Raw genomic sequence first — 24,754 nt, 5'->3', positions numbered from 1 at the left:
TGTGTCTGCTTTTGTTCCAGTATCATGCTGTCTTGATGATTACAGCTTTGTAGTACAGGCTAAAGTTCAGGATTGTAATGCCTCCAGCTTTGGTTTTCTTTTTCAACATTACTTTGGCTTATTGGGGTCTTTTGTGGTTCCATACAGATTTTGGGATTGTTGGTTCTAGCTGTGAGAGGAGTGTTGGTGCTATTTTAATTGGGGTTGCATTGAATGTGTAGATTGCTTCGGGTAGTATTGACATTTTAACAATATTTCTTCCAATCCATAAACATGGAATGTTTTTCCATTTCTTTGTGTCTTCTTCAGTTTCTTCGTTAGCTTTCTATAGTTTTCAGCATACAGGTCTTTTACCTCTTTGGTTAGATTTATTCCTAAGTATTTTATGGTTCTTGGTGTGATTGCTGCATTATTGGTGTATAGAAATGCACCCTATTTCTATACATTGATTTTATATGCTGAGACTGCTGAATTCATGTATTAGTTCTTGCAGTTTTTTAGTGAAATCTTTTGGGTTTTCCATGTAGAGTATTATGTCATCTACAAAAAGTGAAAGTTTGACTTCTTTGCCAATTTGGATGCCTTTTATCTCATTTTGTTGTCTGATTACTGAGGCTAAGGGATGAAAGACCTAAAGGTGAGACAGGAAACCATCAAAATCCTAGAAAAGAAAACAAGCAACAATCTCTTTGACCTCAGCCACAGCAATTTCTTACTTGACATGTCTCCAAAGGCAAGGGAAATAACAGCAAAAATGAACTATTGGGACCTCATCAAGACAAAAAGCTTCTGCTCAGCAAAGGAAACAGTCAACAAAACTAAAACGCAATCAACGGAATGGGCGAAGATATTTGCAAAATGATATGTATAAAAGGTTAGTTTCCAAAATCTATAAAGAACTTACCAAGCTCACCATCTGAAAATACAGTGAAGAAATGAGCAGAAGACATGAATAGACATTTTTCCAAAGAAGACATCCAAATGGCTAACAAACACATGAAAAGATGTTCAACATTGCTCATCATCAGGGAAATACATATCAAATCTACACTGAGAAATCACCTCACAGTGGTCAGAGTGGCTAAAATTAACAACTCAGGAAGCAACAGATGTTGTCGAGGATGTGGAGAAGGGGGAACCCTTTTGGATTGTTGGTGGAAATGCAAACTGGTGCAGCCATTCTGGAAAACAATTTGGAGATTCCTCAAAAAATTAAATATTGAATTACCCTATGACCCAGCAATAGTACTATTAGGAATTTATCCAAAGGATACAGGAGTGCTGATTCATGGGGCACATGTACCCCAATATTTATAGCAGTGCTATCAACAATAGCCAAATATGGAAAAAACCCAAATGTCCATCAACTGATGAATGGATAAAGAAGATGTGGTATAGATATATATATATGTGTGTATATATATATATATATATGGTGTATATATATGGTATATATATATATATGTGGTATATATATATGTGATATATATAATGTATACACACACACACACACACACACACACACACACACACAATGGAATACTACGTAGCAATGAAAAAGAATGAAATCTTGCCATTGGCAACAATGTGATTGGAACTGGAAGGTGTTAATGCTGCGTGAAATAAGTCAGTTAGATAAAGACGTATATCATGTTTTCACTCGTATGAGGAAGTTGAAAAACTTCACAGAAGACCATGGGGAAAGGGAATGAAAAAATATATATAGTTATGCACAGAGAGGGTATAAAAGACTTTTATACCATAAAAGACTTTTAAATACAGAGGACAAACTGAGGGTGGAAGGAAGTGGGGAATGGGGGTGGTGGGGACAATGGGTGATGGGCACTGAGGAGGGCACTTGTTGGGATGGGCACTGGGTATTTTGTGTAAGTGATGAATCTTAAGAATCTACTCCCAAAGCCAAAAGCACACTGCATACATTGTATGTTTGCTAACTTGACAATAAATTATATTTTTAAAAAACCTGTAAGGGAGTTTATTACTCCTCTGTTTTATAGCAGGGAGACAGTGAAGTTAATTTAAAAATTTTTTTTTACATTTATTTATTTTTGAGAGACAGAGAGAGACAGAGTGTGAACAAGTGAGGGGCAGAGAGAGAAAGAGACATAAAATCCGAAGCAGGCTCCAGGCTCTGAGCTAGCGGTCAGCACAGAGCCGGAGCCCACCAACTGTGAGATCATGACCTGAGCCAGAGTCGGACGCTTAACCGACTGAGCCTTCCAGGTGCCCCAGGAGACAGTGAAGTTAGAGGATTCCATTATATGTACATATTTGGTCACACAGCCTTTAACAGATGGAGGTGGGGGTTATGAACTCAAGTAATCTAGCTTGATTGCCTTGATATCCTAAATAGAAGACACTTTTCCTAATTAAAATTTTTTTTTAATGTTTTATTTATTTCTAGGAGAGAGAGAGAGAGAGACAGCGTGAGCAGGGGAGGGTCAGAGAGAGAGAGGGAGTCACAGACTGAAACAGGCTCCAGGCTCTGAGCTGGCAGTCAGCACAGAGCCCGACGCGGGGCTCGAACCCACGAACCGTGAGATCATGACCTAAGGGAAAGTCGGACGCTTAACCGACTAAGCCACCCAGGCGCCCCGACACTTTTCCTAATTAAAGGAGATGTGGTGGTAAAGAATTTTGAGAACCACTGCTATGAAATGTATTTGAGTATTGGAAAAAAAATAAGACAGGAAGTATAAATTTATTTTGGTTTATAATCTATCATCTCAGACTCAGCCTTTACTGCAATGCTTTCCAATAAGGTAGCCACTGGCCACATGTGACTACTGAACACTTGAAATGTGGCTAGTGTGAATTTGAATATGATGTAAGTGTAAACACACATCAGGCTTAATCAGACTTAATTTGAAGACCTAATTTTGAAAACTTAATAAGAAAAAATATGTAACATATTTCTTTAATAATTTATTGTACATATTATTGCAATATATTTGTTGCAATGACGACACTGTTCTGAGTATACTGGGTTATATAAAATATATTGTTAAAGTTAATTTCTCTTGTTTCTTTTTATATACCTTAATGTGGCTATAAAATTAAAAACTATATATGTGGCGTATAATATTTTTTTACTGGACAGCACTACTTTTCTGATATTATGTTCAGTGTTGTTTCTGGGTTCTTTCTACATTCTCTGGATAAAATAATGACTCAAAGTTAAGAGATAGTTCATTAATATTAACATTTCAATAATAGATGAATTATTGACTTAAAAAACAGTTGTATGATGACCAAAATTATTAAAAAATATTTTTTAATGTTTATTTATTTTTGAGAGAGAGAGAGAGAGACAGAGCATGAGCAGGGGAGGGGCAGAGAGAGAGACACAGAAACTGAAGCAGGGTTCAGACTCTGAGCTGTCAGCACAGAGCCCGATGTGGGGCTCGAACTCATGAACTGTGAGATCATGACCTGAGCTGAAGTCAGATGCTTAACCAACTGAGCCATCCAGTCTCCCCATGACCAAAATTATTTTTTAAATTATTGTAATTAGCTGTCCTAAAATGTTAATCATTTTACTTGCACTTCTGTAGAGTACTATAGGGTCCGCAAGGTTCTGGAATCTGAAAACAGAAGTAGAAGAAATAAGGGAGGAGTCTTGACATTGAGGTTATTATGCTCAATGGCCACTTCTGTAAAATCCCTCTGTATGTGAATGCACTGATTTGTGCCAAATGGAGTTTTAACATCATAAACTTCCCTGCAAGAAGGGAAAAGGTCCACTAAGCACCACCTGTTTGTTAAACCAAAGCTTTATATCTGGTTTTTCTCAGACTTCACCATAGGTCATGTAAACTCCATATTTTTCTTAGTTTTTTCAATATTGCAGTTTCAAAATGCACTCATTGTAGAAAACTTGTGGTTGCATTCTGAAGCTAAAGACTGAGAGAGTCATTTGGGAGAGAAGTGGAATGGCCTATGAGATTGGATGTTGCAAATGCGTTAAAATAGGAAACAACCAAGAAAACCAAGCTCCTTCTTATCCCAAAGCAGACGGCAGCAAATAGTTTCTTCTCACTTTCCTGGCTCTTTCCTCTTTTTCATTATTTTGATTTTGATATGACGTTTGTACATGTCTAAGATATACACCAGCTAAATAAACACACAAGCGTCACTACTAAGGGAAGTTTCCATATATAGGTCAGTGTACTTTTTAAACCATATAAATATCAGATTAACTTGAGATTCCAGAAAATCTAATGTTAGGATCTTATCCAAGATCCACATAGTTTAGTTTTTTTTTTTCTTTAAATTTGCAAGGCAAAAATGTAGAGCCAAATAAAAAGCTTTCCATACTCCTAAACATTTTTATTTTTGCAAATGAGTTTAGCAAATTTAAATGGAATCATTTAGATTACTGCATGAATTTTTATGGAAGAGTTTGTGAATCAATCAATTCATGGCTATTCAGTTAATCAGTGATCAATGGGGACTATCTTACATGTTTGAAACCTTACTATTTACTCTGAAAATTAAGTAGAATAAACCAAAATGGTCTAGTTATTGACCATTTAGTTGGAAGATAAGATGGACATTTGGGCACCTGGGTGGCTCAGTCGGTTAAGCATCCGACTTCGGCTCACGTCATGATTTTATGGATCATGGGTTTGAGCCCCGCGTTGGGCTCTGTGCTGACAGCTAGCTCAGAGCCTGGCGCCTGCTTCAGATTCTGTATCTCCCTCTCTCTGTGACCCTCCTCTGCTCATGTTGCCTCTCTCTCTCTCTCTCTCTCTCTCTCTCTCAGAAATAAAACATTAAAAAAAAAAGATGGACACACCCTTGGCAACCTTGCACAGAGGTGAAACTTGATCTGAGTCTTGAGAAATGAGTCAACTTTAACTGAAGGAGAGCAGTTCAAAGCAAGGGGAACAATTTGACCTAATAGTGGGAGAAAAATAATATATCTCAGGAACAACGAGAAAATCCAGCACGGATTGCTTCTGGCAAGTGGNTCTGAGAATATTTGGCCTCAGGTATTGGAGTTTATCTTGATTTGGGAGATGCCAGAGAGATCATATATTTTCTGGTCGTAAGAGTGTTGTGAAAACATCAGTGTTCACATGGCAGTCTAGCGAATAAATTAGAAGCAGGAGACAAAACCTGACATCTACTCAGATCTGGTTGAGAGAATGATGATCATGGTGTCTAAGTTTGGCTGAGATACCGTGAAGGAATATTTCATAGAGCCTAATGACTAGGCTGGTTGATGATCTTACCAAAATCTGTTTTTAAGAAAAATAAAGTGTAGCTTTCAATTCTGAGCTTGAGCTTTCAGCCTTTCTCTTCCTTTCTTTCTCAGTAGATGACCATTGCTTTTGCTCCTTCAACCTTCCTTGCCCAGAGAAACCCTTCGTAAATGTTTGCCAAAAAAAAAAAAAAAACAAATCAATGAAATAGCTTTCAAATATACACTCCTACAAAAAAATCTGCCTACAAAAATGTCATAATACAATGCAAGATTTAATCTTGCTTTCCCCTTTATTTAAACTGTTACTCTCATTCTGAATATTCGCCCCTTCACCCATTATTAAATCTACTCATTCTTTAAATCTCATAAAAAATGCCCTTTTACTTTGCTTCTTGATTGTTTCCAGCTAAATGTGTTTGCATTTCCCCTTTGGTAATGAGTCACCAGTCATAACCCACCTTGTGTTTTTTTTTTTTTTATTTTGTGTTTACATTTATTTATTTTTGAGATACAGAAAGCAAGCAGTGTAGGGGTAGAGAGATAAGGCGACACAGATTCCAAAGCAGGCTCCAGGCTCCGTGCAAGCTGTCAGCATAGAGCCTGACACGGGGCTCAAACCCATAAACTGTGAGATCATGACCTGAGCCAAAGTTGAACGCTCAACTGACTGAGCCACCCAGGTGTGCCAGCACATCTTATATTTGAAGTTTTGTACATTATCACGTGAGATGTTTAATGAGTACCTCTCGGAGAACAAGCTGTATGTCTTACATGTCTTTATATTTATTAATCTATGGTGTAGAGTAGTGTTCTGCATACAGTAGGTGATGTATAATCTGCTATTGTCACAATGAATTATTTATTCGGTGGTATCGTCCTAGTTTAGCCACGTGGCATTTCTTGTCTGGGCTATTAGTACTGTCTCTTAGCTCATCTCCCTGCCTCTGATTCATCTTCCAAATTGACACCTAAGTTATTTTCATTTATTTTAATTGAGATGGATATTTATTGCCTCAGGATAAAATCCCAACCTTTAATATTCAAAACCCTCCATCACCTGGCCCCAGGCTATTCTCCACCCTTCCTGGGCCCTGTCCTCCACAGAGTGTGGTCTGGTCATGCGGGATCATGGGCCTCAGTGGTTAAAATCAGGCCTTTGTTTAATCCTATCACTTTAGGCTACAATGTACTTCTTACCTTGCAGGTGATTCCTTTTTTTTTTCTATCCTTCAGGTCACAGGAGAAGCTCTTTTGGTCTATTATTGTTACTTCAGGCAACTCCAAGCTACTCCTTAGCTAGAATGCCAAAAACAAGATAAATTTCATCTCCTTGCCATTGACAACAATATAGAAACCTGTTTTCCAAAGTTGTCAAAAGGCATCTAAGCCAGCGCATAGTAATCTCCATATAGGTCACAGCTCACTGTTTATTAGTGGCCATGTTCTCTGTAAAGTCAGATTACCTCCTTTTTTATCTGAGATTTTTGGGATGACACAAGAAAACAAAGTTAGAAATAGGGTAGTGCCTGGTATAGGATGGGGCTTTCCTGGTACAAATCCACAATGCATCTCCATCCATCGTAAGAGACTCACTCACTGCCAGCACTGATCAAACATTGTGGTAAAACAAACAACTCCCTTCCCAAAGCCCCGTTTTCTATGAAATTTTGAGTGAATGCTTTAAGCCATCCCACTGAAACTCATGTATTGCCTCCCTGTGCTCACATGATAGATAACACACAATTTCTTCTATTTTTTTTTCATGAAATTGCTGTAGTTTGAAATGCTCCTGAGGTTAAAATATATGAAAACATGAAATACTATCAAAATAAATAGCCCATGGCTCCAAAATGTATGAACTCTGAGAAACTGGAACATTAAGTAATATTTATTTGTGGAGGTATGTGACTTCAATCTTAAATCTATTTCTGTTTGTTCCACACTAGAGAACATTGGAAAATACCACCTGAAAAAAGCCTGTGCTTTTAGCAGCCTTGAAAAAGTCAAAACTCTTATTTTTTGATACTATAATCCGACTTCCCCTTCAATTAGAGACCAAAAATTACAGAGAACATGCTGAATAAGAGGTGATTATTTTTTGCCAAAAGAAAAACCCTGCAGGTGTTTTCAGACATTTGTGCCAATGGGCCTTTTAAAATCTTGTATTTATTTCCTTGTGCATTGGTAGATACTTCTTGTTTTACCAAAATTTGCTTACAAGACCTTTGAATACTCCTTCATTTATTCAATAATGATTTCTGCCGCTTGCCTGTGTGCCAGGCAAGTGCTAGGTGTTGGGATTCAGCAACAAGCAGAAAAAGACACGACCCTCAAATTGGGCTACAGTCTGGGAGGGAAGTCAGAGAATTATCAAATAATCATACAGATTAATGAGAACTTTATTAAACGCTCCTAAGTAGAAAACCTGGTGCTGGGAGAATGTTTAAACAGGGACCTGACCTCAGTAAGGAGGTCAGGGAGGGTTCCCCTGGGGAAGTGACAATTGCACTGATCCTACGAATGATAAATAAGAGCTAAAATTGCATTCCATGCGGAGGGACTATTACGTGCAAAGGCCCTGTGGGACCAGGGGTGAGGCACCTACAAGGGAACGGAAGTAGGCTGGTATAGCCAGCACAGAGAGCTGGGGAAACATGGTGAAGATAAACTTGGAGAGGAAGAAGGGGTCAAGCCATGCAGGTGTTAGGCCATATTAGGGATACTGCCTTTAATCCTAATTGTTTGGAAGACCTGTCAAGGGTTTATAAGCAAGAAGAGACAAGATCAGGCTTATGTTTTGAAAAAATTCCCAGAGTTAAAAAGCAGGGGACATATGGGGGTAGGGGTAAGAATGAGGGGGTTGAGACCATTACAGTCGTTTAGGCATCAGGTGTTGACCTCTTTGATCAGGGTGGCCATGGAAAACAGGCTAGAACTATATTTGAGGTAAAATAAATAGGACTTGGTGACAAATTGAATATATGGCATGACTCCTGAGTTTCTCTGTTGGCTAAAACCTTTCCAAATAAAGGCTTGTGCAGACTTGACATATGTTTTCACTTAAGAAATGTCTCTTTCAGTGAGCCTTCAGATTCATTTATTCAACCAATACTTGCAGAGCACCTATTATGTATTATCCTGGCTGCTGGTGACGAAGGAGTGGACAAGGCAGTCTTTCATAGAGCTAATGACTGTTGGTACCAGAAACTTTGTCTAAAATGAAAATTAGTGCAAGTGCCATGAAAACCATATTTAAACTATGGATGGGAGGTGTCAAGTTTTCTTTTGGCAAATCAGAATGCTTTTTCAAGTGCCTTATAGTTTCTAATGGCCCTTACTATCTCACAGGCAGTGGGAAAGGCAGGAAGGTATAAATTGAGGAACGAGGGAAAATGAGGACTCCCAAGGTCATGAAGCTATGAGAAATTCCTTCAGCTCAGGTTTTACAAATCTAAGATGAGGGCTCTCACACCACTCCAAAATTAAGACTGTGATCAAGGAGGTTGGAAGAGAAGCCTACAGGAGAATATTCCTTTTTAAAATAACCATTTGATTAAGAAACAAAAGTGCTTGCCTTCCTCATTAGCAAGGTAACCTAACCAGATTCTTTACTGGCCCCTGAAGCCAGGTGAATCAGGAAGGTCCTGATTTCGTATTGATTGTGGTAGTGAACAATTGCAGGTATGCATCTTGGAAGTTCATGCCAGTACCCTGTGGGGGTACTCAGAACAAAGGAAAATACACAAGGCAGGCATATATTCACCTTTAGCTTTTTTTTTTTTCATTTTAGAAGCTGAGTTATGAGAATAATTCTGGTATTTTGTCTCCATTACATTATTTTACTTTTGATACTTAGCTGGCCTTTACTAGGCACCCATGAAGGGCTTTAAGGTCAATGTTCTTTTGTTTTTGTTAGCAAGAAGCTTAATTTTTTTTTTACAAGATCATATTAGAAAGTTTGATCCCAGGTGGTTCTAAGGAGGTGGTCTGACTTTTCTTGGTCCACAGAATGTTTATGTTTAAAAAAGAGATAATTGCAGGGAAGACATACTCCTATCACTTCTCATTTCTGAGCACTGTCAATTCTGATTGAACAGGCACATCACTTATGATCTCTCTTCTCTACTGGAAAGAAGTGTCCTTTGTATCTGCCATATTTCCAACTTAATNCTATCTCTGAACCAAATATTCAATGACATTAATTATCAAAATAAATTTATTAAAAGTATTCAAAGACCACATCAAAGTTTAGCTGCCTTCAGGACAATTTTTGGCACTCATAATGGACAATGGAGTTTTCTACACAACAACACTCGTTCTATTAACACACACCATTTAACAATTCAAACATAGACCATTTCAGTTTTAGTGTTACAGGAGATAACAGTACTGATGATCTGTAGTCGTAAGAACGTCAACACCCTTACACACAGTCAACATTTTAATATTACTTACTGCTAAATAACTAAAACTAAAACCACCATGTGGTAACATGGACTGAGTTAGGGAAAGATATACAGCCAGCTAGCTAAGGCCACATAATCCCAGACCTATTGATTTTAAATGCTCCTGGACCAACAGTATCACATCATCCCTTTTATGAGAACTTTTAGTCTCACGTTCCTCCCTTTGCAGTGTGAGACACACCACATCTGGACCACCTTCTCCCTGCATTCTTGACACGGCTGTGGAAGCTGAACCAATACTAGCTTCTCCTAGACGGTTACCAGCTTCCTGATTCACTATCTAACTCTGAATCAATAGTTCTGAGTGATGTTTCCTGAACACCCAGGCTAAATTCAAGGTCAGTCATTCGAGCAGGTCAGCCTTTCCCCTTAGGAAAAAAATGAAACGTCCTCCACTTTTGGGCTCCCTTCTCCAGCTCATGTAGCATGGGGCTCTGTGGTGATCTGTGGCTTTTTACACAAGTCCTGGTAGAATTCTGACTCCAAGAAACGAGGATAAGAGTTGTTCTCCATCAAGCTGTAGACCCTTTTCTGGGCAGTTGTGAAGCAGCCACTTGTAGCCTCTTGTATATTTTGGGCAATCAGACTTTTGGTTTGAAAGTCTATGTTTATCTGAAATAAAAAAAAATGGTTTAATCCATATTCAGAGTTATAGGTTGATGCTGATTTAATATTTGAAAACAAAAAGGAGAGGCTATAATGTGTGATTAGCCTCACTAGCCACGTCATTGAAGAAATAAAATTCACCTAATTGAAAACAAGAATTAAGTGAAAAACATTTTTACTCCTCCTACTCCTTAATTAAATTTGGTATCTTCTGTTTCATTTTGGTGCAAAGAATGTTCAAAATACACTGAAATGAAGTGTATTCATTTCTCCCCTTACCTCTTTTGGGGCTTCTTTTTCTATGAAATCAGTATATATTTTCCTTGCTTTTGAGGACAGCTTTTGGGGTGACTTGGTTTTTTTGAAGTCTTCACAGGCCAGCCAGAATTCAATATTTTCTTCACAAAATTCAGATTTTAAAAAAGCCCTGAATGCAGCAAGACCATCTGTTGGGGGAGAGGGGGGAGCAGGCAGAATGTGAATTGAGTGACCAATTAATCCCTTATATTTTGTTTCCCAGAACTACCATTCCCCCACCCCTATATATTTTTTTATTATTTCTGGATGATAGCAATTTTCTAGATTTCATTCCAGCCTCTAATCTTCAGAATTTAGGTCTTTAAAGGCTAAAATGCTAGTAGGCAAAAATGCTTAAGTTGGCACCCTGCTACAAGAATATAAATAACTTTGCTGTTAATGTAAATATTTATAGGGGAGCCGTAAACTCTCTGGGAACTAAACCTCCTGGTAACATTGCCTGCAATGGAAAAGCTGATTCAACCTTAAGGAAGAGCCACTGCCACTGCAGTGTAGGCTGATTTACGTACAGTGAATAAACCACGCATTTCATGGTTAAATACTAACAAATAACGGAGAAGGATAGGCCTTCCAGTATTCGTGATTGTAAAGGTGAATTCCCCGTGGGCAACCTGCTCTTCTGTTGTGTGAGCATGTTTCTAGGTTCTTGTGATACTTCAAGTGGATCCAATTCAACAGGTTCACTTACATTTATTGGCTAGCAGCTCATCAAACGCTTCTGACCACAGTTGTGCTTCCTCTGGGGAAGGCCTGCAAAAGAAGGTCTGCATCAGCTCATGCACTTCACACTTCCCCTTTCCAGCTCAGCAGCTAGCTCACTATTCACATTGCCAAGTACAAGATTTTCAACTTACTTGATGAAGGTTTGCTGTTTGCTTTTCTTGCCATTTTTGGGCTTCCCAGGAGAGGATGAATTTTGCAAGAAGTAGCTCAAACGGGTTTTCCAATCTTTTAATCTTTAAGAAAAAAAAAATCCAACATTTGAAATTGCTCCTGCAGCTGAAGGCATTTTGACCAAATAAAGTCACTCAGTAGCGACAAACTAAGTAAGATGAAATAAGAGCTCTTCAAGTCGGTCTTATTTATTTAACATTTAAGCCTAGCACCTATGCACTGAACACAGCTACTTTCATCCATTCATTTGAATATAAATACTACTTTTATAACTAAGGGTAAAACTACCTAAAATTACTAGGGTTATTTAAATGAATTTAGTTTGCATACTTCAAATGGCAGATGCTATTTCTAGCCCACAAAAGGCAGCAGTTTTTCTGCAGCCTTAATTACAATTCTGAGACATTTCACACTTGACTGCCTGGAGCCAGTTACAGGTGCTGGTGCTCATTTTCCTTTTACCCTTGGAGCAGGAGGCTCTGGACCACGCTAGAGGCTGTGAGGTGTGTGTGTGTGAGAGAGAGAGACTGAGCCCCCTACCCCAACTGCAACATTCATTTTAAGCAGATAATGCATAACAATAATGCTTCGCTCCACCGTCGTTAGTGGAGGAGACAAGCCGTTTAATAAAAAAAACAAAAACAATTTTCAAACGAATATGTTCAGAGCCAGCCAAAATATCTCCATCCTGTAGGGCTGATCTAAACATATAATGCAAGGTACCAATGCTGGGGACGCGCTTCCGCCGCAGGATTCTCTGAGGTTATTTTAAACGCAGGGGACAAAAAGCCAGCTCGCAATTTCTTAGGCGCATCTACCATTATCTCCGTATCAAGAATTTTCTTCAGTTCCTAACTACCCGAGAGTCCTTCGCTCACGTAACAAAATCGGCACCTACCACACAGATTTAGCCTTAGTTAGCAAATTGACTTTTCCATAATTTTTCTCCCTGCAGAGGCAAAGGTTACATAGCTTCCTAATGTCAAAACCGAGCCCGAATGTGTCGCGTTTGTGGCAAACCCGGAGAGCTATGTCCGCAGCGGGTGGCGGGAGAGAGAAGAAAGCCGTACTTACAGGGTCCGCTTCATTTTCCCCCTCTTCTCCTCGCTCTTGGGGCTGTTGCCTGCGCTCTTGTCCATGGATCCGCAGTCGTGCTGGACAGCCAGGAACATGGCACTTTGCATTCTCTCCCTGCGGCTGGGGACGCAGTCGTGCGCGGCCGGGCGCGCGCCGTCNTCGCGCCGCCGGTCCCGCCTCTAGCGGGCACCGATTGGCCGGTTGCAGACGGGCAAGGGGCGGGGTCGGCCCCGGCCTGCGGCAGTCACGGTCGCCCGGGAAGGGTCTCGAAGCGAGGCTTGCTGACGTCTGCGGCCCCGGCTTCGTGCGCACTCGGGCCAGACGTGGCGGCTTGCCGGGTTTGGGGTGGGATCAAAGACCTTTCGCTGCGAGCCGTCGTTGGCGACCTTCGTCGTGCGGTGGCCGCCTCCGGCGCGGCTGCGGGCCTGGGGGCGGGGTGGGGGCGGGGGCGCGCCCCTCCCCTCCCCTCCCCCACGCTGGCGTGCTTCTGGCCGCGCTCGGGAGTCCGGATTCCCTTGGCTGCCAGGAAGAGCTGCTTGTTAGGAACCAGAGTGCAGTTGTTTTGATTTAAGATGTTTTCTTCTCTTTTTTGAGAGCGCGCGCTCCCCTCACGCCTCACTTCTTGGTTTGTAAACTGAGGCCGCGGGGAGACCTTCACCTATTCCTCTCTGCGATTCCACTTAGTTTTTTTTTCCGGGAGGAAAAGATGTTGGAACAGTGAGGATTCGGAGGCAGGTGGTGTGACCTACTCTGCAGCTTGCCAGAGCATCTTAAACACTTTTGGGAATGAACGATACAACAGGGAGGGAACAGGAGAAAGTGACTTTCTCCGACAACAGTTTTTTTACTGGGTGTGCTTTTCTGATCACCAAAAGATGACGGTGATTGTGATTGGATCTGTTTGTGGCGTTGCAAGCTCTTACTCCGGAATCCTTGGCTGCTTCTTCCAGAACCAGAAATCACAGATCTCTTTATGATGAGATAGAGGGAAACACCGAGATCTCGCAGCTGCAATGCGCCAGAGTCGTTCTACTTCCAGAGTGCAAGGATGCAGGATTTCCTCATGAGTCATTCTTGGTTTGCTTAGAATTTACCAGAACACTTAATAACTTGCAAAGGAGGGGGGAGGTAGAGAAGAGGAGGAGACATTAATAGTTTAATAAGTTTAATTTGTTAATTCTTCAAAAATCATCTCTACCGTAGCCGGCTTTAAATGTTCTGATTGGGAAGGACAAATAAATAGCCTCAACAAAATTATTTGATTTCAGGTCACATTAGAACTGTGCAGTGGAATATTCAAATGGTTTCCCCAATTAAGCATCCAAGTAGATAGTAAGATTAACATCAATGTATTGATTAGGCTACATTCTTGAAACTTTGTGTTAGAACTGGTAAAAGAAAATTGGAACTAGTTTAACTTCTGAATGGGAGTTGCCAGAAGTTGGAGCTCCAAGTTTGGCTTGTAGGATAAAATCTGCAATGATTACTGAAGAGAACAGCTGGGTGCTTTATTATGGAAAGGAAAATCATTTAGATTTTAGTAATAAATACTTTTAAGCATGTTTGTGAAATGTAAGAATGTTCTGTTTTTCACGCACGTACTCTTTATCTCTAAAAGAACTTTGCATAATATTTCCATATATTTTCACTTTATGATGATTCAGTGCTTATTTGTTAAATACATGTAATAGGCGCTGGCTTTTTCCTGCCACTATAAGCCTTAATACATCATTCACTTAGAACCTTGGAGGATAGAATTCATTCATAGTGGAAGGGCCAGGAGCTCTGACAAAGAGTCAGCGAAGAGAGAGCTGGACTTGTGTCTGGAGACCTAATTAGAGTCTCAGCTTAATGAATAAGTGCTAAGTAACTGTTGGGACTGTCTCATCACACCTCCTTGAGCCCCAGTTTCTCATTTGTGTTAAGAATAATGTATCTTTCTTGCCAATCTCTTTAGATGTTATGTGACTCTTGTGCTGGGCCTTTGTTAAGTCTAAAAGTACACAAGTTTGGTGTTATCAATTTGCATATGTGTGAAAAGAAATATCTGGAAGCATAGCATTTCAATGTAGAAAAATCATTAAAGGATTAGAGTTAACTAAATTATAAATGTGTAAATACTATAAAAGTATCAAAATGATGTCCCAGAGATTTGTACAGTCTTAGGCTCATGACAGATACTTAATAAATGCTCTCTGGGTAATAAACACATAAGGAAAATAAACAGTTTTCCATTTAAAGTTTTTCAGAGATCCCTAAGCCAGGAAAGTTAGTTCATCTCAATATATTCACAAAAGTGATTATATACATATATCTATGTAAGCAATTGCTCTAAATATAGACTAGTGTAGATGTTTCTGGTATTTATTCGCTTTTTAAATAAACCATTTCAAATTGACAACTGATGTTAAGTGGCAGCAAATTATTTTTTTCCTGAAAATTATGAGGTCAATTATGAGGTCAATTATGAAGTCAGTTGATAAATCTGAATGCATATTGATTTATCATTTCTGTATGTCTAGGTAATTTTAAGAATTAAGGCAGGCTGCAGGCTGAGAAACCTTTCAGTCAAAAAGGTGTCTTTAGAAAGGCAGCAGAGTAGATTGAAAGCAAAGGCTACAATGTTTGATGACTTCCCTTTTTTTGTTGCAAGTGGCCTTTAGGTAAATGGGATTGCTCAATATTAAGATGACACATCTTTTCCATTCTGTGGTGGAGGGAGAAACAATGCAATAGGTTGTACAGACTGCACAGCAAAACCACAGTTTGTTTTGCTTGAGAATATACGGTTTCAATGTTGACTCTACCATGCCCTCTACTGGAGAGGTTCTCTGAACACATTAGTAGTAGAGGTTCTTAGTGTAGTTCTAGAATTTTTGTATTAAAAAAAATTAAGTTACAGAAGAAGGCAAACAAAAAAAAGTTTCTAGCAATACCAAAAGTAGAATATGGAAAGTAAAAGTCTCCCCTGCTATAATTCTGCCCTCTCCCCACCACTGTATGCTATTAATAGTAAGAATTATTAATTGTAATTAGCTAAACATTTATACATGAAAACTTTGATACTTAGGTTTTAGAAATTTAAGAACCAAGAGAAATGGTTAAAAAACCACAAAAGAATAGTTCTGTGTATTACTCCATGCTTTGTTTTTTTTCAGTCAACAAGATATCTTAGTTATTAAATTTGTAAAAGGTGTAAACCTGTTGCTTACCTCACAAAATTGTAAGTCGGTGGTAAGTTTAAAAGAAAGGGGGAAAAAAAACTAAGAAGTTATATGCTATGTGGCAAAGGGTGTGATGAGTAATTGGAAAAAATGAAAAGTCTTAGCACTGTAATTGTTGAAGTATTTGAGGAAGTGTGATACCTGTCTCCACCCCTCTCTCCGTTCCTGTCTTTCCTTTCCTTCAGGAGAGCAGAGTCTCATTTAACTTTAGTTGGTGAATTAGCCTTTTGACAGAATGAACGCACAACCCCACAAGATTCTGTACTTTTCTTCAACCCTAATATGCTCTGAGATTTAAAAATCATATTTAATGATTTAATTACATTTCATAGAATGTAATTTGCATACCCAGAAGCTGATAAGAGAGAAAGTTAGTGTTTTTGTCAGGAATGAATCAGAGTTGGGCCTAATACTTGACATGTATCATAGAGGAGTCAGTGATTTCACCAGTCTTTGTATTGGTAATTACGGCTCGTGCACTCCCGTGGTTCTGCCTCAAGTTCGTCCATGGTATGGAGCATGTCATACTTCAAAAGCAGGCGGGGACTAATAAATTTGATAACCTCTTCCTTACTAAAGCAACTAGATTCTCTTTGAAAACCAGCATCAGGATGTTAGTGATTCCTCCCCCCGAATAAAAAATTCTGAAATATATTGAAATATCGCTAATAGGTTTGCGTAGTTATTAGGCCTAGAGGTTAAAGGACCAATTGTATGAAGTCTACATTAGGGGATTATTTCTAGGGTATGCACCCTTCTGTAATGATGGACTACACAGAATCTCAAGGGAAGGAGGTGATTTATAAATACCTTCTTATAAAAATAAGTTACATAGGTAGCATATTATCTATAAAATGCAGAGTTAAAGCTAATAATTTATTTCCTGGCATTTCTTCTGCTTGGGATTTTAATTTCTGTGCACAAAATTTTGTCAAATCATTAGAGTGTCAAGTGTCTCTATTGACTACTTTTTTGAAATTTTGGGATATTTAGTTCATAATATACAAAATTTCAAAGGTCTATACATGATACCAGTCACTGAAAATCTGTGTGTGTGTGTGTGTGTGTGTGTGTGTGTGTGTGTGTGTGTGTGTGAGAGAGAGAGAGAGAGAGAGAGAGAGAGAGAGAGAGAGAGAAAGGCTGCTTTTCATCTAGTAAAGAATCTCTTTGCATTGGTATTTCCAGTTTACTGACTATCCCCATATAGAAAGTATTAATACAGGTTAGACATTGGCTTTCAACGGTCTTTGATCCATAGACTACTTCATAAGAAACTAAACCTTGTGGGTTTTCTCCACCAAACACATTTTTGAAACAAAAATTCTCAAGTCTTAACAAAATTAATTGGAAGAATAATGCTTTCAAAGAGATACCAGTAGGCCTGACACAATTGTCATCTTTTAAATATTGAAGTCTTTAATGCTGAGCTAATGGCACTAGACTTCAAAACATTTTCAGTTTCAAAAGACACAATAATTTTGCTTTTCTTTTCATAAATTATCCTTAGGAAAGCAGGATGGTTAGAGGGTTTGTCCATAACTAGGATGCTTACATTTAGTTGCCAGGTCCTGGCACTATTTTAGTGATGACCTCAGGCAAATTGCTCACCCTTCTTGTGCCTAGGCTTCATGTCTATCTGGTGGAAGTAATTATAGCAACCCTCTTTTCTAAGGAAGTTAAAACAGTGTAGGGAATGCCCTGAGTGAGGTAGTGCAAAGGGGGTGGCCTTCAGCAAAACTTTTTAGCAGGAATGGCTTTTTCTAGGTAACTCATTGACATCTTGTTGCTGCTTTCTTAACACCCACTCTTTGGTGCTCTTCTTAGAGAGTCATGCCTCCCATTAAGGAGGAAGGGTTGAATGAAAAGAAGGCCCTCAGTATCTACCATTTCAACGAGTACCAGGACAAGGCCCATCTGGCTTCTGTGGAAGATGCACTGTGTTAAGGATGGGGGTGGCCTCACGGGGGAATCTGGCCTCTGTAGTCTTCACCCTGGGAGGATTATATCCTGGATCCTGTAGCATAGTTGCCTGATACTCCTCCTTTCGTGGGGGTCTATTCATTCATAGTGTTCCCTTGGTGGTCCCCTTGGGCTCTTCCAAATGCCCCCTTAGGAACAACAGGGATGTATGGTTACTTTTGGAAATATTTTAATTCTTTCTCAAAATTGTTCTTTTGAGAAATGTCCAGCTCTTCACAGGCTAACCATTTCATTTACTTTGGAAGAATTCTCCATTGCCTTTATAGAATGAATTCTCTCTGTTTCAAATACTTTGTGACAATTCATTTCTTTTTTTTCTCAGTGCAGTATAGGAGGGAGGAAAGTTGCCTCAGAAACTTAGTCTGTTCCCTTCTATCTGGTTGTAGTGAAGCTTTCTCATCGAGAGACCAACAGCCTTCAGTGCATCTGTTATTGTATCACCTGTGGTTACTTTAGTCTACATTTGGTTTCATGTTCTTCAAGAGTTTTTAAGTAATTTTTTACTTAAAAATTAAAGTAACTTTAATTTAAAAATTAAAGTTAACTAAAGTAAACTTAGATAAGGCTAGCAAAGTCAACTGGCCTGACCCAGCGTCGATCAGCTGTAACTAACTCAGCAACGTCAATCAGTTTCTTCAAAATTTCTTGGAAGTTTCCATTTTCTAATCTACATGTTACATCCCGTTTCAAGGTTCCACCATCCGTGTTGTCTTCTTTTGAACAGCAGGCTGATCTCTCATCCTCAGCAGTGATCTGGCTTTCTTAATCATTTAAAATTGTCCTGTTCGTGGTAGCATTTGTTTTTCTACCTCCCCACCCCACCCTGACTCATAAGTTTGCTTACTCTATCTATTCTTTAGCTTCTGGTGAAAGCAGTTTGTACATACATGAAGATGAGAATTTCATCTAAAGCATCATTTTTCTGTGTGTGTGTATGTGCTGTCTGAAGTTGTTTTCACTTTTCTGATGTGCTTTGAAGGGTATTTAGCTTGTAGCTACTTGAGGATGTATTTTGATGCATCTTCCTCACATTGACTATTTCTCATAATGTCAGCTTGTTCTAAATGTTTGGATTTTTCTTTGTCAAGTCCTTTATTGAAAATCTGTATTTTAAACACAAGCGATTTCCAGGTCTTCTTCAGCGACCTCCAGATTTTCTATTTCTGATAATTAGTTCTTTTTTTAAAATTTATTTATTATTATTAATTTTTTATTTTTGAGAGAGAGAAATTAATTCTTGAGTCCAATTTCCATTAAAGTTGATTCCAGTCTTAAAATTCTTTTTTAAGTTAGGTTAAACTTGTCAAAATTTTGATATTTTTCCTCCAGAAGGGCAGAAACTTCAGTGGCTAGTTCTCAATCTTTACTTGCATAGAGTAGACTTTTAACTGTTAAATATCTGACTATGACTACAAATCTCCTCCTACTCTTCATCTCTCCTACTAGGAAGGTAGGGGGATATAGGAGTAGAGAGATTGGTGGGGATCTAGGTTCAGTTTAAAGTTCTCTGGCAGGGCTGCCACAGTGTTTCTAGAACCAGTGCAACACAGAGCATCATGGCTCTAAGATCTAGAGTATTCTGAACACTTCTGGTTGGGAAAACTCTGATGGCCACAGAGAACACCAGTGAGCTTTCTGCCTGGAATGTCTGATAACCAGGGCAGACCTCAATAAAGGTGAAGGAGCGGGGACAAATACAGCAAATTATTGGCTAATGTTCCTTCTTCTCTTGACTAAAAATTTCATTCTGGGGACCCAAGGGCCTTAGTTACCCATCTAGGCCTCTTTCTTTCTTTCTTCCTTTCTTTCTCTTGATAAACATCTTTTTTAAAGTTTATTTATTTATTTTTGAGAGAGAGAGAGAGAGAGAGAGAGAGAGAGAGCAAGCAAGCTGGGAAGGGCAGAGAGAGGAGAGAGAGAATCCCAAGCAGGCTCTACACTGAAAATGTGGGACTCGAATTTATAAACCATGAGCTCATGATCTGAGCCCAAATCAAGAGTTGGAGCTTAACTGACTGAACACCCAGGTACCCCCAAAACTTGCTATTCTTAGAGCCCCTCCATGTCTGGCTGGTTTTGAATGTATATGGGAACGGGTAGTGGGAGACTATGGGGGCCCCTACAAGAGGTTTCAACTTACTTCACCTTTAAAAAATAAGGAAGAAATAAGTGGAATTTAAAAGATTTTCATCTCTCAAGAATGTACAATCCAACTATGAGTGAAGAAAACATAATTTTTTTCAAACTGTTCTTATATGTGGTAAAATGATGGTACAGAAGACCTTTAGGGTGCTTTGGTTCAGGATAATCAGCTCTGGAGGTATTAAACACTGGATCCAGCTTCTCTCACAGAGGCCCATCCATAGGCCATGAGGCACCCAGACCTGGTCTGGCTCGATTAACAGCTCAGTCTTACTGACAGTAAGTGTGCAGATTGGAAGGGGAGTCCACTGATTTTGTCTGGTCTGGACGTCCCTGGTGACTTGGCTAAACTCAACTTGTAAGTTGACAGAGATGAACTCCTAGTGCAGTGAAAATCAAGTCAGATGGCCAAAAGAATATCCCCAAATTACTGCTCTCTACTGACGAGGGGAGGAGAAACTTCCCAGTACACGCTGTCCAGGGAACAACAACAGCTTGAGTGTCTAGCTAGAATGCTGATTCAGCAGAACTCAATGCTGTGTTACTTCAATATTCCAGGAAAGTCTATTCATGTTTGTAGGCTTCCATTTCCTTCTCCAAAGAACAGGAAATACGTGAATAAATTCATATCCTGAACCTGCTGGGACTCAAGCTGGTATTGAAACTTTATCTTTGGCAAGATGGAGACCATTTTCTTCTAAGAGAACTTTTTTTTTAATCGATCATAGAGTTTCCTTAAATGAATACATCAAGATCAATGTCAGAATGCAAGGAATGGTGCAGTGAGTCATTCCTCCTATTACCTTGCCGAAGGGTGATAAGCCTTTAATTCTTGTCCTGAAATACCCAGCAGAAATTAAGGAACTTGACGTTTTGTTCTTTTTTTTTTTTTTTTTTTTAATCTCCTCTTTTCCTCCTCCTGGAGATTCTGGCAATCCTGCCTGTTGGGGAACAGCATGATTCATTGGGTTTAGGAAGGACTGTGACAAAATCTAAGGAACAACTGGAGGAAGTTGTCTCTGCTTTGTGAATTTGTTACCAGGATGGAGTATCTCCCTTTCCTTTAAATATGAAGTATTCAAGATTTCTTTTTGCTATAGAGTATATAAACAGACCTCCTTAACAAACTCCTTAATAATAAAAAAAAGTATTTATTTACTTTGAGAGAGAAAGTGTGCACGTGCACACATGCACACGAGTGGGGGAGGGGCAGGGAGAGAGAGGAGAGAGAATTCCAAGCAGGTTCCCAACTCAGCGTGGAGCCAAGCTGGGGCTCGATTTTGTGAACCATGAGATCATGATCTAAGTCAAAATCAAGTGTCAGAAGCTTAACCAACTGAGCCACCCAGGCACCCCAACAGACTGCTTTTTGATTTGACAGAGAAGTGCGTAAGTACTTCAGGAAAGGAGAAAATGTATTTGTAAGTATGTGTGTGTTGGGGAAGGGCAGAGGGACATGATGATAGCTACGAGAAGTAAGAAAGATTAGCAAATATGCGAGTTTAAGGTGATCAGGAGAACCTTATCCAAAGGTCTCTTAGATCTAAGCCAGACTCCTTACGGGGATATCAGATTTACTTTCTGTGTGGGAAGAAGTTGTTCTTCTTGTTCCTTTGAAACATCTGCTCATTTGTCCTTTCAATCTTGAACTCCCTGAGATGGCTTCTCTTTGCACACTCACTGCCAGCACCCAGGCCCATAAATTCAAATGTGGTCTGTGGGCTGGATAATCCCAGCGCTGTTCTCTCTCCTCATCTCAGACCCTTATAGTTAATTGTCCACTAGCTTGATTCACTTAGATCACTCAAATGAATTTGGTAAAAATAATGTTTTCCATCTTTGCACCTAAACCTAACTCTTTGCCTTTGTTTTCTCTCAGAGACTTATCCACTCAGTTGCTTGAGACAAGACATGGAGGTGGAGGGAGTGGCCACGTTTGAGCTCCACCTTTTCTCAGTCCTATGTCTATCTGGCCTATAGTTTTACTTCCTAAATGTATTTTGGAACCATAACTAAACTTCTCTTCACTCCCACTTCCCCTTTCCTTCTATCTATATTCTGGATCCAAGTAAAGCTTCTGATTGATTTCTCGTCTTGTAATTGATCCTTTCCAACAAATTTTCTGCTTTTTAGTCAGCATGACTTTACTAAAGCACTTGTCTGAAAATTACTGCTTTCCTGATTAAAACCACTAATGGCTTTCCATTTCCCTTAAGATAAGTTCTAAAATCTTAAATTTTGACCTGCAAGATCTTTTTAATTGGCCCCTGAATGCCTTTCCAGACTTTTACTACCACTGCCTGTTATTCTGCATTTTTTCAGTTCTTCTACATACCATGCCTCTTCTTTCCTCTGTCCCTTTGCTCATGCTGTTCCCTCTACTTGGATCTTTTTTTCATTCTCCTCACTTTTCATCTATTTCCTATATTATTCACACTTCTAAAGTATCGCTTAAGTGAACTTTCTCTCCTGGCTGCCACCTACATGCTTTTCCTTCCACACACGAACAAATCCGGGTGAGGTGCTCCTCCCTAACTCTTCCACAGCACCCATTGATTTACTTACCCCAGTGGATTAAAAGTGTCTGGGTTCTTGTCAGCACTGCCCACTAGATGACTTCTTCTCTTCTTCTTCTTCTTGTTATCCTTGTTCTTGTTCTTGTTCTCATTCTCATTCTTATTCTCTTTCTTCTTCTTCTTCTTCTTTAAATTATTATATCCTGAAACATAGAGGATATTCAATAAATATGCATTGAGGTAATGGATGGATGGAAGCGTGAATGAATAAATGAATGAATGATTACACTTCAGCTCAGGTCATGACCTCACAGTTCATAAGTTTGAGCCCCACAGTGCAGAGCCTTCTCCGGACTCTCTCTCTTCTTCTATCTCTGCCCCCTCCTCCATTCATACTATCTCTATCTCTCTCAAAATAAATAAATAAACTTAAAAAAATCCTTTGTCCTTTAAAAAATATATAAAAGTACCTGTTTCTGAGACTTTTTAGGAATTCCCATTTTGGACCATTATGTAATGGTTTGCCTCCTTTTGATTCTGTCAAGCAAATGGACAAAACACTGCTTAATGGTTTTAAATCTCATAGTTATAAATAATTTTCTTCATATTTGTTTTTAAGCTCTGAATTTCTATTCACACATAGACACCATTGCATTATTTGGATCATAATGTTCAAATTTATTATCACATTATAATATAGAATGATATATAATGATTATAATATATTATCTCTCTCAAAAATAAATATTAAAAATTTTTTTAAAAGGAACACTTCATCCCACCTGAAAAAAAAAACTAAAGGAAAATTTCAACTGATGTAGTTGCCTTAAATACAATATTTTAAATAGACTATACCAGTAAACGGTTTAAAGTAAGTAGAAGCACTATGTACAGTGAAATATAGAATTCTTGGCACCTGTAAGTCAGAAAAGAAGCTCCTTTTAATTTGTGTGAAGCAGAAATTAAAGAACCTGTATTTGCAATTTATAGATAAAGTGGTGACCAATGTCCCCTAAGCTTCGCTACCTAGTGGTATTCACATCTGTGGAGTCTTCTGTGGTCATGTTATTGGCCTGTTACCTTGTGGGATGTGCGGAATCTCTAGCCTCCACGCTGGAAGTCTGAAAACTAGCTGAAAGCTGAAGTAGAATGTCCAACACCTGATTGTGAATACTAAACTCTTTCACCACTCTTATTTTGAGGTGGTTATCTGTATGTCTGTCTTCCTCTTGCTTTCATGACATGAGAACTGTCATTATTCACCTTTGTTGCCACCTACTACAGACTTTTCTGTAAAGCAAGTACTAAAATACTACTTGTTACTTGAATCTAATCAAAGAAGCTGTAGTATAGTGAGAAGTTCGCTGGTTTGGGGGACGAGGATTTGGTTTCAAGGCCAGGCTGCCACTGAAGAACCATTTTTGTCAGGTTACTTCCTTCGTGACTCAGCAGCTAGGACATCCCCATTGGAGGGACCTCCTTGACGCCCACTCTCACTAGCATCCTGAAGGAGCTCACGCATGTGCTCTCACAACTCTGTGCTTCCCTCTTTTGGGGCATTTAGCCTTCTTGCGTGTCTCCTCTGTGAGACGACGAGTGCTTCAGTTCAGTTACAATCCTCTTCATCCTTGTGTCTGCAGAGACTAGGCACGTAGTAAATGCTAAGTAAGTTTGTTACATCGATGAATGATTTAACTTCTCTATTTTTTTTTCATTTGGAAAATGGGAATATTGATAATACAGGAGAGGTTTCCAAGATTCTCGCTTATTAAAAAGTCTGTTCCTGCCTCCTTTAATAATAATAGCAATATATCTTGTTTATTAAGCATCAGCTATACGTGCCAAACACTGACCAGGCATTTTACTTATGTTAGCATTTTCTCTTATCCTTACAGCCCTATGAGACAGATGCTATTATTCCCATTTTATAGATGTTTGGAGAGATTGCTCCAAATCAATGGCAACCAAGACTGTCAAAGCTGGGATTTGAATTTTAATTCTGTCTACTTAGAATTCCAAATGTTTCTATTGTAGAATTGATGTTTCTATGGGAAATTCAATTTGGGTTGTTATGGACAGGTCTCCTCATGGGTACCCTAGCTATGTAATTCTGGTCTGTAAAAGGTTGACCTTGAAAGGTAAGCTAGTGAAACCTAGCCTCTAATACATTGCTCCACACATATTAATTGCATGCTCAATATCATTGTTGAATAGAATAATGAATTCGTTAATTAATGAAAAGCCCATGGATGGTATTAGTAATTTATGTAATAAACCAAAAGTCTATATGTAATTAAAGAG

At 39.1% G+C, this 24,754-nt stretch overlaps 1 protein-coding gene across 1 annotated transcript; it reads right to left on the bottom strand.

Moving 5' to 3' along the window:
- Positions 1 to 9,428: 9,428 nt before the first annotated feature.
- On the bottom strand, positions 9,429 to 12,721 carry RGS2 (regulator of G protein signaling 2). The gene is made up of 5 exons (XM_077759973.1): positions 12,589 to 12,721; positions 11,475 to 11,576; positions 11,309 to 11,370; positions 10,582 to 10,748; positions 9,429 to 10,308 (listed from the first exon to the last, which is right to left on the bottom strand). Exons 1-5 carry the CDS (start codon positions 12,696 to 12,698, stop codon positions 10,114 to 10,116), a joined length of 636 nt encoding a protein of 211 aa, XP_077616099.1. The 5' UTR covers positions 12,699 to 12,721; the 3' UTR covers positions 9,429 to 10,113.
- Between the last annotated feature and the right edge of the window lie 12,033 nt (positions 12,722 to 24,754).

The sequence above is a fragment of the Crocuta crocuta genome, unplaced genomic scaffold (assembly GCF_008692635.1).
Source record: "Crocuta crocuta isolate KB4526 unplaced genomic scaffold, BGI_CrCroc_1.0 scaffold462, whole genome shotgun sequence".
Taxonomy (NCBI): Eukaryota; Metazoa; Chordata; class Mammalia; order Carnivora; family Hyaenidae; genus Crocuta; species Crocuta crocuta.
The sequence above is the reverse complement of the archived record's forward strand: the minus strand, read 5'-3'. Positions and strand labels throughout refer to the sequence as shown.